The 14,965-nt window shown below is 29.6% G+C and overlaps 3 protein-coding genes across 6 annotated transcripts; 1 reads left to right on the forward strand and 2 right to left on the reverse strand.

The window, feature by feature from the left end:
• Positions 1 to 482: 482 nt before the first annotated feature.
• On the forward strand, positions 483 to 3,119 carry LOC111690219 (myogenesis-regulating glycosidase). Of its 2 annotated transcripts, XM_046950810.1 has the most exons (5): positions 483 to 701; positions 814 to 989; positions 1,130 to 2,006; positions 2,069 to 2,787; positions 2,858 to 3,119. In XM_046950810.1, the coding sequence occupies exons 2-5, from the start codon at positions 827 to 829 to the stop codon at positions 3,046 to 3,048; spliced, it is 1,950 nt and encodes a 649-aa protein (XP_046806766.1). In that variant the 5' UTR covers positions 483 to 701; positions 814 to 826; the 3' UTR covers positions 3,049 to 3,119. The 2 variants fall into 2 exon arrangements, with proteins under 2 accessions (XP_046806766.1, XP_023308432.2); XM_023452664.2 differs by lacking the exon at positions 483 to 701 and having other exon boundaries at positions 716 to 989.
• LOC111690195 lies at positions 3,089 to 7,749 on the reverse strand. Of its 3 annotated transcripts, none has more exons than XM_046950807.1 (8): positions 7,080 to 7,748; positions 6,853 to 7,012; positions 6,375 to 6,516; positions 5,974 to 6,111; positions 4,438 to 5,653; positions 4,244 to 4,356; positions 3,400 to 3,533; positions 3,089 to 3,336 (listed from the first exon to the last, which is right to left on the reverse strand). In XM_046950807.1, the coding sequence occupies exons 1-8, from the start codon at positions 7,165 to 7,167 to the stop codon at positions 3,216 to 3,218; spliced, it is 2,112 nt and encodes a 703-aa protein (XP_046806763.1). In that variant the 5' UTR covers positions 7,168 to 7,748; the 3' UTR covers positions 3,089 to 3,215. The 3 variants fall into 3 exon arrangements, with proteins under 3 accessions (XP_046806763.1, XP_046806765.1, XP_046806764.1); XM_046950808.1 differs by having other exon boundaries at positions 3,241 to 3,336; positions 3,405 to 3,533; positions 7,080 to 7,749; XM_046950809.1 differs by lacking the exon at positions 5,974 to 6,111 and having other exon boundaries at positions 3,092 to 3,336; positions 4,438 to 4,738; positions 7,080 to 7,747.
• Positions 7,750 to 7,859: 110 nt separating this feature from the next.
• LOC111690223 (ras-like protein 1) lies at positions 7,860 to 14,639 on the reverse strand. Its single transcript, XM_023452669.2, has 4 exons — positions 14,381 to 14,639; positions 13,633 to 13,995; positions 9,055 to 9,311; positions 7,860 to 8,970 (listed from the first exon to the last, which is right to left on the reverse strand). Exons 2-4 carry the CDS (start codon positions 13,769 to 13,771, stop codon positions 8,794 to 8,796), a joined length of 573 nt encoding a protein of 190 aa, XP_023308437.1. The 5' UTR covers positions 13,772 to 13,995; positions 14,381 to 14,639; the 3' UTR covers positions 7,860 to 8,793.
• Positions 14,640 to 14,965: the final 326 nt, after the last annotated feature.

Below are 14,965 nucleotides of genomic sequence, written 5' to 3' on the forward strand. Positions count from 1 at the left end.
GTTTATACTCTTAAAAGTTATATGCCACCATCTGGTTGACTCAAATTTATATATTTCGGGTCAATCGTCACATTATTGTCCCATAGTATTCTGGAGAGTAGACACTTGAAATGTTTAAATTTTAGTTCCATTAATATCTTACCACCTGGTAGACTCCAATTCGTATGTTTTTGGTCTTTCGTCACAAATAAACTCTTTGTAATCGAGAATGAAGACAGTCGTCACTTTAGTGTCCCCTTTGTAAGCGAGAGCGGAGGCAATCGTCTCTTTACTGTCTCTTTGTAGGGTGTAGAGTGACGATTGACTTCCTCGTAGGACAAACCCATGTTAAATGGTCGGTCACCTGGGTAGGCAGGTGACTAGGGGCCACCACAAGTGGTAGGTTAAGTGGTCAGTTCGGGACTGCCCCGTCGAACTGCTGGGATACTTATAAGTATGTATAAAATATTTCGCAATATTAGTATCTGTGAAATAAGTACAATATTGGAATAAAATGTTCATGTAAAATAATTAAATTATTTTATTTTCGCGTTGTTATTTACATATACATTTTTATGTACGTAAAAGAAAATAATTTGTCACTATATTAAATCTCATATCATAACAATTTTTAAAACCAAACAAACAAACAAATAGCTACAAGTGAAGAGCCAATACTTGAGATATTTAAAAAAAAAACAATATTTATATTCTCAATAAAGGTATATAAAGCCTAATAAATACGGTATCAAAATAAAAATCGAAAATAATTACTATAAATCTTTCAAACTATAAGCGGTTTTTATAATATCAAATATTCATTGAATTCATTAGGAAATGCAATAAAATGTTTCAAATAGTGGGTATTGTAACATTGATATTTGTTACGGGTCTATTTCCTTTCATAGAGTCCTGTAGAAGTGTACAGCAGAGTTATAACTTTCCAAATACGGATATTTTTATACGACTAAAAAGAACTTCATCAAAACTACAATATGAAATACTAAAAGGTATGATTAGTTATGTATAATATAATGTCATTTTAAAAACGATTATTATTCAAAATTGTATATGTATATGTAAATACAATACATACACGTATTTCTATTCGAAAGTTATAACTCCAATAGACTTTTTCTATTTATTCCAGGTTCAGACGAGTTGCAAACTGTAACGTTTGAAAATTTCATAACAAATAACAATTTGGAAGCAACATCGGATGGAATGTTTAAATTAACTGATGGTTCGAATACCGTAGAATTCGAATTGATAACTTCGAAAGACGGAGTAACACATGTTCGCATTATTCGCAACAATATTGTGGACTCTAGCCAACCTATGGATTGTATTAGTTTAAATATTGGTAATACTCATTGGTACGCTGGTCCAGAAGATCGTCATCAATATTGGCCTGTAGAGCGACAAGTGTTTACTAATTATTCATATCTAACAAAAGAAGATCACAACGCTGGTTTAGCAGAGCGGTATTGGCTTAATTCAGATGGAAAGTTTTTCTACGTAGAGGACGAAACACCATTGTTTATCGATCAGAACTCTGAAGGATATGATAATAAATTATGTTTCTCTGCAATTAAATCCTTACCCTATGATGTTCGCATGAGTCAAGTGAGTTTCATTTATCACATCGGTGTAGCAAGTAATGCAAAAACAGCTCATATGTATGCAGTACAAAATATTTTGGGTCATCCGAATGAATATCCCGATGAACGTATGGTTCAATACCCAATTTGGTCCACTTGGGCATTATATAAAACCGATATTGATGACAAAATTGTTCGAGAGTTTGCCGATAAAATTAAATCATTGGGATTCGAAAACAGTCAATTGGAAATTGACGACGACTGGGAGGATTGTTATGGTGCACTGACATTCAGAAAGAGTAAATTTCCTGACATAAAAAAATTAACTAACGATTTAAAAACAGAAGGTTTCCGAGTTACCTTGTGGATACATCCATTTATAAATAAAGATTGTCAACAAACTTACAACGACGCACTTTTAAAGGGGTAATTTAAAATAAATTAAAAAATTGCATAAACGCATAACACATTCCTTCTCTTTTCTTTAGATATTTGGTGTTAGATCACAACAAAAATCCTGACACCCAGTGGTGGAATAGTAAGACTGGTGAGGCTGCATATGTAGATTTTACAAAATCTGAAGTTCAGGAATGGTTTAAACAGCGTTTGCGAAGATTGCAAACTGAAGACGGTATTGATAGCTTTAAATTCGATGCTGGAGAATCCAGTTGGGTGCCTGATGATCCCGTTTTGAATGCGTCGAGCAATTTTTCACCAAGTCAAATTACAAGAGACTATGTACGTACAGTCGGGTCATTTGGTTCAATGGTCGAAGTGCGTTCTGGGCAAGGTACACAAGACTTACCAATATTTGTACGTATGATAGACAAAGATTCGGAGTGGAAATGGGAAAATGGTCTAGTGACATTGATAACCACATTATTGCAAATGAATTTAAATGGCTATCCATTTGTTTTACCTGATATGATAGGTGGCAATGGGTATAACAACAAACCACCTACAAAAGAATTATTTTTGAGATGGCTCCAAGCTAACGTTTTCATGCCAAGTTTGCAGTTTTCGTATGTACCGTGGAATTTCGATGACGAGACTATTGAAATAAGCAAAAAGTTCACTAAGCTACATAGTGATTATACGCCTAAAATTATGGAACGTTTTAAACTAGCTGCAACAACAGGTGAACCTGTCAACACACCACTTTGGTGGGCAGACCCTGAAGACAAAACTGCACAGGGAATTTACGATCGTAAGTCTAATTTTCTTATTTTCATTCAGTATTTAAATTATCTATATGTACAATTTGTATTTCTTTACAGAATTTATGCTTGGAGATGATATTATAGCAGCACCAGTAGTAGAAGATTCTGCTATCAAGCGAGATATTTACCTTCCAAAAGGTACATGGCAAGATGGAAATACCAATGTCATATATACTGGCCCGAAATGGATAATGGACTACTCTGCACCTCTAGATATATTACCTTATTTCATAAAAATAAATTCATAAATAATGCTTTAAACAATACATACTCTATCTAATTAGATCATTATATGTTTAAATGTACATAGGTATATAAATTTGTTATATTCATTCAAAAAGTAATAATACAAATTAAAAAAATTAAACAATAACTAACATATTTAAATGAAAAGTATTACTAATTAAAAAACACATTAAAGAAAAAAATCACCACCAGGAGGGCATTTTAAACAGCTGACAGAGGATTCTTGAAAGGAATCGAAATTATTTGAGTTTAAAGTTAACATTTCTTTAAACAGTTCATCCAAATTAAAACTGAAATTTTAAAACATATTGAATTTTAAGTTTTGTTCATGCAAATACTTTTGAAATTCTTACTTTACATCAAAGTTTGTGGAAAAATTTCTCTCATTAAGCAGTTTAAATATTTTCAATTTCCATTTGTGCATTTCATCAAAGCATTGCCGTTTATAAAAACATTCTATTGCCGCAAGACGGGTAGCTTGGTTACGCTTTAAAAAAGTATTTAAATGCAAAAGATAATTTTAAAGTTTATAAAGATATCGTTCATTTACTACAAGACTGGCATAATCCAAAGTTCGGTGTTTTTTTTGCATCCAGGAATTCATATTTATATATTAAATTTTTATCTGAATTTCTCAAATCTCATGTTAAGTTTAAAAGTTATTTAAAATATAAAAAAATATATAATTAAACATTTAAAGCCATTTTTCTCGAAATCACCCCTTTTGGATTATGTCGGTATTGTATTAAATGTGTGATATATGTATGTATATAGTGTGTGCTTTTTATCTACATTATAATTGTCCAATAATGAATTTTGCATAGTACATTAATGTCTAAAATGGATAATGGGAACCCTTGCAGAATATTTATTGAAAAATGTAAAGTTGAGTAAAGAATAGGACTTTGATTCTTTTTCGTTTCGTTAAAATCATATCTACTAGAGAAAATTGTCTGTCCAAGGAAATATAAAACATTTATATCAAAGGGCAAACAACAAACCTGATACGGATTCCTGTTATCCGATTGGGCTTAAATTTTACATACATATGTATATATTTTTATTTATTTGTATGAGTGGTATTCTGCATTTAGAAAAACTGAGATAGTGGTAAATTGAACTAAATACCGACATGTTTAGATCAAAATATTAGTACATACTTTATAAATACATAATGAATAAACTTATACAAATTACCATGTCATTTAGAACTTCTTTTAATTGATCTATAGATATATGACAAGTTTGGTAAATTGATAGTTGCTTTTCCAATTGATCATTATGTTTCTTCAATAACACATTCTCGATTTCTAAAAATAAATATAAGACGAAATTATGCTTAAAATATCCTGTGTTGATAACAAACAATTTACATATGTATGTACACATACCCTTTACTTGAATTTCATTTCTTAAGCATTCTAGTTCCATTTCAAATTGAGTTGTTTTCTTTCGATAAAAAGATTCCATTTCGCGTGTTATGTTGTCTGCAATTGTTGCATTTTTCAGGCTTATATCTGCTATAACATTTAATTGGGATTGTGTCTTTTCTAACTGTTCAAACATTTTATCGCATTTCAAAACTTTAGTCTCAAGACGAGCAATTATTTGGTTTATATAACCTTCCCAGCGATCACGTATTTCCTTCTTTGTGTGTGCCATTTCGTTTGTGATATGATTAATTTGCTTCTCCTTCCAATATTCAAATTCATGTAAAAAATGTAAATACATTTTTTGTCGTTCTTTAGCTATAAAGTGATCGTCTGTATTAACTGCAGTCGCACAAACTGATTTGTTAGACATAAAGTTTGTACCACCATCGTTATTAGTTTTTGAGTGGACGTCTTTTAAAGCGACTTCCTCGAAAGTATTTGTATATAAATGTATGTATTCTCCAACTTTAGTCTCCTGACTTATTTTATTTTCCTCTTTTGCTGTGCTCTCATGTTGACTCGTGTTAGGTAAATTATCACGGAAGTTTATTTTTGAATTTGGTGTAATTAATTCTAAAGTGACTATATAATCGACTAAAGGTGATATCTTTGAACTTGAATTAGGTAAATTATTGAAAATATCAAAATGGAATGAACCGCATTTCGTCCACAAATTAACAGATTTCTTATTGAAAAATTGTACCTCTTCGGGGAGCAATGGCGAAATATTAAAATCATACTTTGCTATGGCAATATCGTTCATATCATATAAATTAATGGGAATGTAAAAAACTCGTTGAAAATATAACCGAAGTGCTTTCAGAGAAGATCGAAAATTTATAGAAAATTTTTGATTAATCGTATAGAAGTCGTTTGTATTTATAAAAATATCAATATTTGTTACGTTTCCTAGAAAATCGTATTGAAAAACAAACGATCTTTTCTTGATTTCATTACATTTCTCAATAATGTTCAATAGAGGTAATAAACGTTTAATTTGTGTAAAATTGATTGTGACGCCGAAAATGTCGCAATCCATTTGTGGATCATTGCCTACTTGTATATGTCCAGCATCTTCTAGTAATTTCACAAATATTCCATATTGAGACTGCAGCATGCTGTGAGTAGCGTTTGTAATTGATATCGGTTCAACTTTCGGACTATCAACAATAGACTAATTTTTTTATTTAACAATATATAAATTAAAGTTTGCTATAAAGTAATATTGACTACATTTGGGAGCTCAAACACAAAATCGGACAAAAATTAGAGAAATAATTTATTAAACATAGGATTATTAAATTTTTTTCTTTTATTTAGCATATTAGCTATTTTATGGATATCAGTTTGCAAATGTTTAATTTACTTTTTAAAAATTAAAGAAAACATTAAAAAATTGTTCAGTTCTATTCTGTATGTGCATACTGTCCGATTTTGTATTTGGTTCACTCCTATATGTATGCAATATGCTCGGTGATAGTTTACTGTCCATACTTTGTCTAAGCTTCTCGTTTCAAATTCAATATGTTCTGCTATGGTTTTTTTAACAATTGACAACATAAGGCTGATTTGTGGTGGTGTTTGAAAACCTTTTGGACTTGAATTACTTAATTTATACCAAGACGGAATAATCTAAAAAAATAATATTTACTATTTGAATTATGTAAAATATTTATCTCACAATCATTTATGTTAGACATTCTGATCGGAATGGTTTCTATTCAGTGATAGTTGTGATTCAGAAGTGAAAAAACAATGCAATACAAAGTTCAATTCTACATAATTTAAAATTGGTTTATTTGTGAAAAATTTTCATTTTCAGAAGAACCAACACACGTGTATACGTTTTTTGATACAAATTTGAATGAATTAAATTAGAATTTAATAAAGTATACCTGTAAATTCTCAGGAGCATGTATAATCTTCAATCCACGCAACGGTAACAATAATGATCCCACGCGCTTAATAAATCCATTTTCATAATGATCATATTTAACATGGCATTCCAACTTTACTGGACGATTATCTGATTTCATTCTAAAGGTACAATGCAATGTATACGTACATGTTTATGTATAATATGCACACATGCATATGGGCAATTCCGTGTCAATTTAACCAACTTGAAAAAAAAAACTTACCAAGGTGAATAGTAGCTTTATCGGTCAAGAACTGCCGTAGTTAAAGGGTGGCAGAGTATTTTGCTTAAAATATAGCTTCTATGACCAAGATGTTCAACTTTAACCCCCTTTAAGTTCAGCAGTTCATGACCGATGGAGTTGCAAATTTGTGTTTGGCTTATTATTGATTTTTAAGTTGGGTCACATGACACGGGAACAGAAATAGGTGAATAAACAATGTCATAAATATTACCGTTTTATATCAGTCAATTCGCACTCCCATATACAATTACTATTAAATGTGATAAAATTTGATTTTATTGACTTTCCCACTACTTCAAAGAGTACTCCATTTAAGGAAACTTTAAGAATTATGCTATAATTAGAGGCAGCATTTAGATCAAATCCAATGCCTAAAAGTTAACGTGGAAATAAAAATGTTTTTCGCAAAAACAAAATATCACATTTTACAATACTTACCTTCAACAATATTTAGTATTACGCAATAAGTATTTCCTCCAAAGTTAGTTACATCCCCCTTTGAAGGCTTGCTGTTATGGAAGCTCATAACGTTTGTCAATTTGTCAAAAATGTCAGGACTCAATTTTTTATATTTTATGAATTTCTAAAAAAATATGTATCAGATTATTTAAATAATAATTACATATTTATTTAAAATGTCAGTAAAAATCAAAACGGATTTCAGTAAAGTAATTTTGAAATCTTTTTTTAAATCAACGATTTTTCAATCAATGCACCACTTCTGATTGTTTTTTTGTGTCTAATGCAGGCATTGAATTTATCGTCCAGTGAATTACATTATATTTTAGTTAAGATACTCATTAGTATGTCGTCACCTAAAACGCAAACGTCCCTATCTGACATTTTTAAAAATGTTCAGAAGAAGCAATAAATTACTTAAACTGAAAAATTTGTTTCTATGATCCACGTGATCCATTATAAATATTGACACGAATTTTGGATTTCAGAAAATTTGGGTTTTCTGTAATATGGAACACGATCCGTCAATATTACATGCTACACATTCAATACATATCATAATACAGCAAATATCACGATATATATTGAACGTGTGACACTGCCCTATCAGTTGTCATGATAGTTGACAATGGCGTATATACAAATGGATAAATATTTAAAATCGTTAATTTTGTTTGGAGAATTTTAAATTTTTAATTTGTTAGTGCGTTTGTTGTTTGCGTTTTAAATGACGATATGTAAATTTAAAATAAAATTATCTTTAATATTTGTAAAATGACTTTATTTTCCATGATAAGACAAATAAACTTTTAATTATTGTTTTTCTATCGATTAAATATACCATTTTTTGTTTGCTCAATAATTATTACATAAAATGTTAATACGTGTACATTTATTAAAAAATAATAATAATAATAATATAATTATAAAATTAAGACACAAATTAATAATAAAATTATGTTATATGTATTTATATAAAAAAATCAACCCAATGGTGGCAGAATACAGACCTAAGTCTAGGAAATATAATTAGTACAATGATGTATAACTTGACTTTACAAAAAAAAAAAAGCAGCAATAAAAAAAAACAAAGACATTAAATTCACAATGAATATAATTTTAAAAATTATAAAATATGGCAAAGAAGATTAAATTTAGCGTCGCATCGTAAGAAAATTATAAAATATTTCTGTTATTAAAAATTATACATAAAAAATGTTATGAAAACGTATAAAATTTATTTTAAAACATTTAGCACCAAACTAAATTAAGAAATAATAATAATTTTATTTTTTAAATATATAAACCTTATTATTTGTTTTTCTCTCTTTTTAATATGAAAATATTTTGTGCGTGAGCGAAAAATAGAATACTTATACGAGTGTAATGTTGTTTGTTGACGTTTAGGATTTTTTTTCTTTTCTGTTAATTAATTTAATATGAATTTAATGATTGTGCAATAGTTTACACATTTTGTTTTATTTTGTATTATCAAAGTTCTTAAAAAATGTTAAATAAAATAATTTTATTGAAATCATATTTAGCACTGACATCAGATGTTTTATAACTAATGCACAGAAGCATTTGCTTAGTTAATTAATGTGCATTTGTTTGCGCGATTCTTATCTATTTATGTAGTCTCTCGTTCAATGTACGATAATGTGCTACCACCTTTTAGTTGAAGGAATTCGATTTAAAGAAGCTCACATTTGAATTTGCGATTTGTGTGTTTATATGTTTTGCGGCCCTTTTTCCCCCTGTGTTCTTTGTCCTTGCGGATTTCACGAACCAAAGTATAGAAGGCATCATCTACACCCATACGCGTCTTCGCTGATGTCTCTACGAAGGGTATACCATACTGTTTGGCTATCTGTATGTACAATTAAAAGAGAAATAATATGATAGATCTTTAGAAAAAACACACAACATAATTTAAGTCTTCAGTTTAATATACTTCTCTAGCTTGATTCATATTTACAGCCCACGCTTGTAAATCACATTTGTTGCCCACTAAAACCATTGGTACCTCTTCAGCATCTTTAACACGTTTTATTTGTTCACGATATGTGCCAATATCTTCAAAAGATTTTGCACTATTAACTGCAAAAACTAACAAAAAACCTTCACCGGTGCGCATGTACTGATCACGCATAGCTGAATATTCCTCTTGACCGGCTGTGTCCAATATATCCAACAAACATGTTTCTCCATCTGCAATATAAAATAAACAAATGAATGTGTTTTCTATGGTATTTAATTATTCAGGATTATGTCTTATTCAGTTTATTCGAAAAATAATTATTTAAAGTTTTACGCTAGCCGATTAATAATAAAATAAAAAGAATATGGATATGCTTCTTTTTTCACAACAATTTTCTTCCAATTATAAACAAAATTATAATTTTCCACTTTATTTAATCCAATTTTTAATTTTAATTGAAAAATTAGCTCAAGCGAGGGGGGATGTGTGAATTTTTTTACTTTTTTATTTTTCCTCATTTTGTATATTTTAGATGAAAATTTTTCGGATACGCGCCTGCCATATCCATACAATAAATTACAACTTGAGATCTTGTCTACAATTTATAAATATAAATATTTATAAATTGTATTTATAAATATTCGTATTTAATGTATTATCAGACATCACTTTATAATAGATTTTGTGGGAAAAATAAATAAATTTATTATGTTTTCTAGATAGTCCTTAAATTTTAAAACACATTTTAAAAAATTTTAAAAAAGTAATTTTTTTTTTTTTTTTATTAATTCTTCATTTACATAACCGAGCCCTTAGGGCCTTATATGGCTAATTAAAGCTACTAGCTTTATAAAAACTACAAAACAGCAAAAAAAAAAATATATAATATAAACATTTGCAAAGTTTTAAATGGTACAATTAAATTAGAAATAAAAAATATTCAACGAGATCTATAAATGTTAAGTAAGATCAAAAATAAGTAAGTAACATATAAATACATACATATGTACACAAAAATGAATGCTGGCATACATGTATTCAGGTCCAAAAAAAATATAGAAACAACATTTTAAGGTGCCTATTCTGCCTGTTCCAATAATTTCAATTTGAATTGATTTAGCGTAAATGAAAATTTTCTTAAGTCTCTAGGCAACGCATTCCAAATTTTAGAGATTCTAATTTGAAAAGATTTCTGGAGACAATTTAAGTGCCTTATAGGAAATATAATTTGGGTATTTCTGGTTGAATGAGAAAACTGAAATTTGTCAACAATGTAAATAGGATAACCTCTAACAATTGATTTGTAAAAAAATAATAATAACCTAATATCAATAAAATAATCAAAAGATGAACCAAGGTAATTAAGGGAATGTTGTGTTACATGATCCTGTATTTTCAGACCAAAAATGTAACGTATAATCCTATTGAAGATTTGTTTATATTTCCTAAGCATCTGAGCTCCTGTACCCGTAAATATTTCAGAACAATACATTATATGGGGCATTAAGATAGCCGAAGCGACCCGTTTTCTTATTGAACAAGGCAAATTAAAATTTATTGAATACAATCTTCTTAAGAGAAACGATATTCGAGAAGACAGATAATTGATATGTGAAGAAAAATTTAATAAGTTATCAACAACAAGACCTAAACATTTTATCTTATTAACGAATACAACAGGTGAATTATTAATCATAACATTCATTCTATTAGTATCAAATCCAAACCCCATTAATTTAATTTTACTAGGGTTAACAAGGAAACTATTTTCTGATGCCCATGATGCAACAACATGAAGTATATAATTAATACCCTCATTTAATACATCAACAAATTCATTATCAGAATAACAAACAAATTGGACATCATCAGCATATACAAAAGGCAGACAAGAAACACCACTGAACTTGAGCAAAAGGTCATTAATATAAATCATAAAAAAAAGTGGCCCAATAACGGATCCTTGTGGGACACCACTAGTTATTCGTCGAGTGTGGGAAAGCGAAGTTCCAATTGAAATATACTGTTGTCTATCATGTAGGTAAGATTTAATTAAATTACAAGCTTGAGAGGAGAATTCAAAATTCTGACACAACTTAATAAGTAATCTAGAATGTATTACCCTATCAAAAGCTTTAGAAAAATCTACCGAAATTAATACAACATTCTTACGACTGTCTAAAAACTGTCTAATAGAATCAGTCAAAGAAATCAACAATGAAGTTGTGCTATGGCCACGTCGGAAACCCGATTGTGAAGGGTGAATCAATGATCTACGTTCAAGATGTTCAATCATTTGGTCCTTTAATATATGTTCCACTACCTTAGAAAAAACCGGAAGAATTGAAATAGGGCGAAGATTATCATATTCAGTTGATTGTCCTTCTTTTGTGATTGGAACAACCCTAGCAATTTACCAGTAGGAAGGAAAAGTCGATGTTGTGATAATGGTATTTACAAGGTGAAGCAAATGTGATGAAATATAAGGAAAAATTATTTTCAAAAATTTTAATGGAATGGCATCATGACCAATGGCATTTGATTTTATTTTCTTAAATGCCAGGTATAGCTCATCATGACTAATGCATGAGAAGGAAAAACTGGAAACAGATTGATTACCAACACTGCCATCATAATACCCTGGGTCTTGTATTTGACAAGCAGTAAAATAGTCATTTACACTATCTGGATCGGACAAATTTAAATGTTCCCGAGATTCAAGACATCCATTCTTTCTTAAGAAGCCCCACAAATTTTCAGGGCTAGAATCTTGAAAGATTTGAGCATGAGCACGACTTCTAAGTCTCCTTATAACGCTTTTAACCTTATTTCTGTATCTACAGAAAATTTTCCAATTCAATGAACTTTTACAACGAAGATAATGAGCATATGCTAAATCTCTTAGAGAAATGTGGTAACATATGTCCCTATTGTTAAACCAGTTATCTCCATTCACACTAAACCTACGACGAACTATAGGAACTAAATCATGTAAGGCGTTAATACTCGACATTAAGATCCCAAGTTGTAAATTAACATTATTGGTCAAATACATACCACTAAAATCAAAATCATTAATTGAAAGCTCAATATCCTCTAACCTTAACGATTTATAATCTTTGTACGAAACAAATAACGGACAAGATGGCTTTGGAATGTCAACGGCCATAAAAATAAGGGAATGTCTGGATACTCCTGGACACTGCATTTGGCCGGATATATCAGCGGATAGTTTATTACTTATAAGGAAAAAATCAATCAAAGATGTTCTATCGCAACCAACATGATAATGAGTGGGCAAAGAATTATGATGATATGTCAAATCAAGTCTTTGACACATAGAACGGACTAACAGCGAGTCAATGGGAGAAAAGAGGTTTGTATTGAAATCACCCATAATGACACAATGAGAATATTTGATTGTAAGGTCAAATATTCTCATTTACTGGAACTAACTTAGCTTTTTTTAAAAAAAGTGCATCACAAAAGTATTCGAATTTTTTTTGTATACATCATATTAATTAGCATTATGAAGTAAAAATATACAATTAGACAGTTGGTTTTAAGTTAGATAATTCTCCAAACTTTCGCCATATCATTTGAAGACCCTTTGAGCCAAAAATATTACATTTGTTTCAGAATCTAATATTCTTACTTATGGGACAATTTGCGGAGTCAAGACACTCACTATCGATTAACTTCGGTATGAGCAGTTTTCACCTTAACACTTGACCATGCAAATTGTTACTCCCTAATATTCTGCGCACAATTTCGTCTCTAATGTTTGTTCTCAGGACTGTCCTGAGTTCGTTACTAATTTGAAGCTGATATATGAAGATTCCTTCGGTATTTCCTTAGTATTTCCCTGTCGTGTTATACTGCCAGCAGTTTTGGACAACCTGATAATGGTAAATACTCGATGGAATTCTTCGTTCAATACGTGTAATGACAAAATATATTGTTAATGGGAATCTATCAAACATTTCCTATATGTATATTTTTGATCGGTCTTGATTATACAGATATAAATTAATTTTGTAATTTGAATTGAACAACTCTTTTTCTTTGAACATTTACATCATAATTATGCGATTTTCCAAAAATATGTTAAAAAATTGGAATATTTTTGCGATGTTTCTGGAATGATCCTTTTTGGGTTTTTTCCATTTTCTTGGAAACATAAAAAAATAATAAATTCGCATATTTATGTGAGACACTGTATATAAAAATGCCTTTTGGTTCTCAATAGGTTAATAAATAAGGCCATATTACATATCTATAAATGGGTATTTCAAAACTCTCTTGCGATATGTATATTTATTGGCCCGGTCGGTTCATGAATAGAAAAAATATTGAATATATAAACGTAAAGGGATATAACTCCAAAAATTAACATTTGTTGACCAAATAATATATATCACGATTCATAGAATGATAAGGATTAATTGGAGCTTTATTTATACCCAATGTACATTTGTTCCGCAATTTTTATTACGTACCTTCATACTTATGCATAATATCTGTACATTTATATGAAAATAAAAGACTTACCTATCACCACTTGTTTCCGATAAGAGTCCTCAATTGTTGGGTCATATTCATCGACAAAATGATTTTGAATTAACTGAATTGTTAAAGCAGATTTTCCAACACCACCAGCACCGACAACAACAAGTTTATATTCCGTCATTTTCTCTTCTTAAGATGCGGGTTCGTTCTTACTTTTTTTTTTGTGTTTTTCTTTCGTTTTAAATGCTACGAATTTTTCGACCCACTGTGCCACTTGATTTGCTTTGTTGTTGCGTTTTTACGTTGTTGTTGTTGAAATTTTCTTGTGTCGGTTGTTCGATGCGTGCGTACTTTGTTGTATGATTGTTTGTGTGTGTGTGTTTGTGTGCGTTTAGAAGTTCTAGTCTTTAATTTTTATGAATTTTCAGTTAATGGTACATGAAATAGAAGTCAAAAGCAAAAATTAATTAAAGAAGAATTTTATATAAATTAAACAGAATAAGTTGCATTTGTAGTTCGAACTTATATGTATGTAATTGATTTTGAAAAATTGTTCTTTTAATATTACGCGTTGTTTTTCTCAATTGTTGCAAGATAAATTCGCAAACAATGTTTTAAAAAAATGTCAAGATATTCGAAAATTAGTCATTTTAATCTAGCATCTAACAGACAAAATGAACTGAACTTTTTATCGGTTGGAATTTTGTGCAAACAATTAAAGAGTTTTCCTTTATAACCGGGTGTTACTCGCCTTTATTTTTATTCTTTGTCACTTGGTCTTTGCGCCTACCTTTGCGACTGGTTTATGTTGCTGTGCAGCCCAATCAATTTTCAGTAATTTACAAACATCACTTCTTATTAAATTCAATCAATTTTCAAATACATCCCACAAATTTTTGCAGTTGTGTTTCACTTTTCTTATCTTTTATTTGTTGCACTTTTTAAATTATTAACATTTAAAAGAAATATTTCAAAATAAAAAAAAATATAATTTATGAACAGATTTGTCAGCAATACTTTATTAAGTCAATATAAGGCGTATTCATCAGAGCCCTGCGCCGACAAACATTAACGACGGCTGATGTCAAAAATTTCTGAGACGGCTTAAAATCGACTGTAAGTCGGCTTAGTTTTAAGAGCATTATACAATATAATTATAATATAATAATATATAAATAATTTTGATGTGGTTTGAATAAAACCGGAATCCGAGTTATTGAGAAGCGGATTTCAAATGATAATGTCCGAAAATACTCAGTACTTAATTGTAATTATCTTAAAAAAGCTCAAACTATACAAAAATATTCATTAACATAAAAATCTAGAATTTGAAGTTCGTTTATAAAAACATTTATGCTTTTTGAATAGTTATAAT

This window comes from Lucilia cuprina, chromosome 4, assembly GCF_022045245.1.
Source record: "Lucilia cuprina isolate Lc7/37 chromosome 4, ASM2204524v1, whole genome shotgun sequence".
Classification (NCBI taxonomy): domain Eukaryota; kingdom Metazoa; phylum Arthropoda; class Insecta; order Diptera; family Calliphoridae; genus Lucilia; species Lucilia cuprina.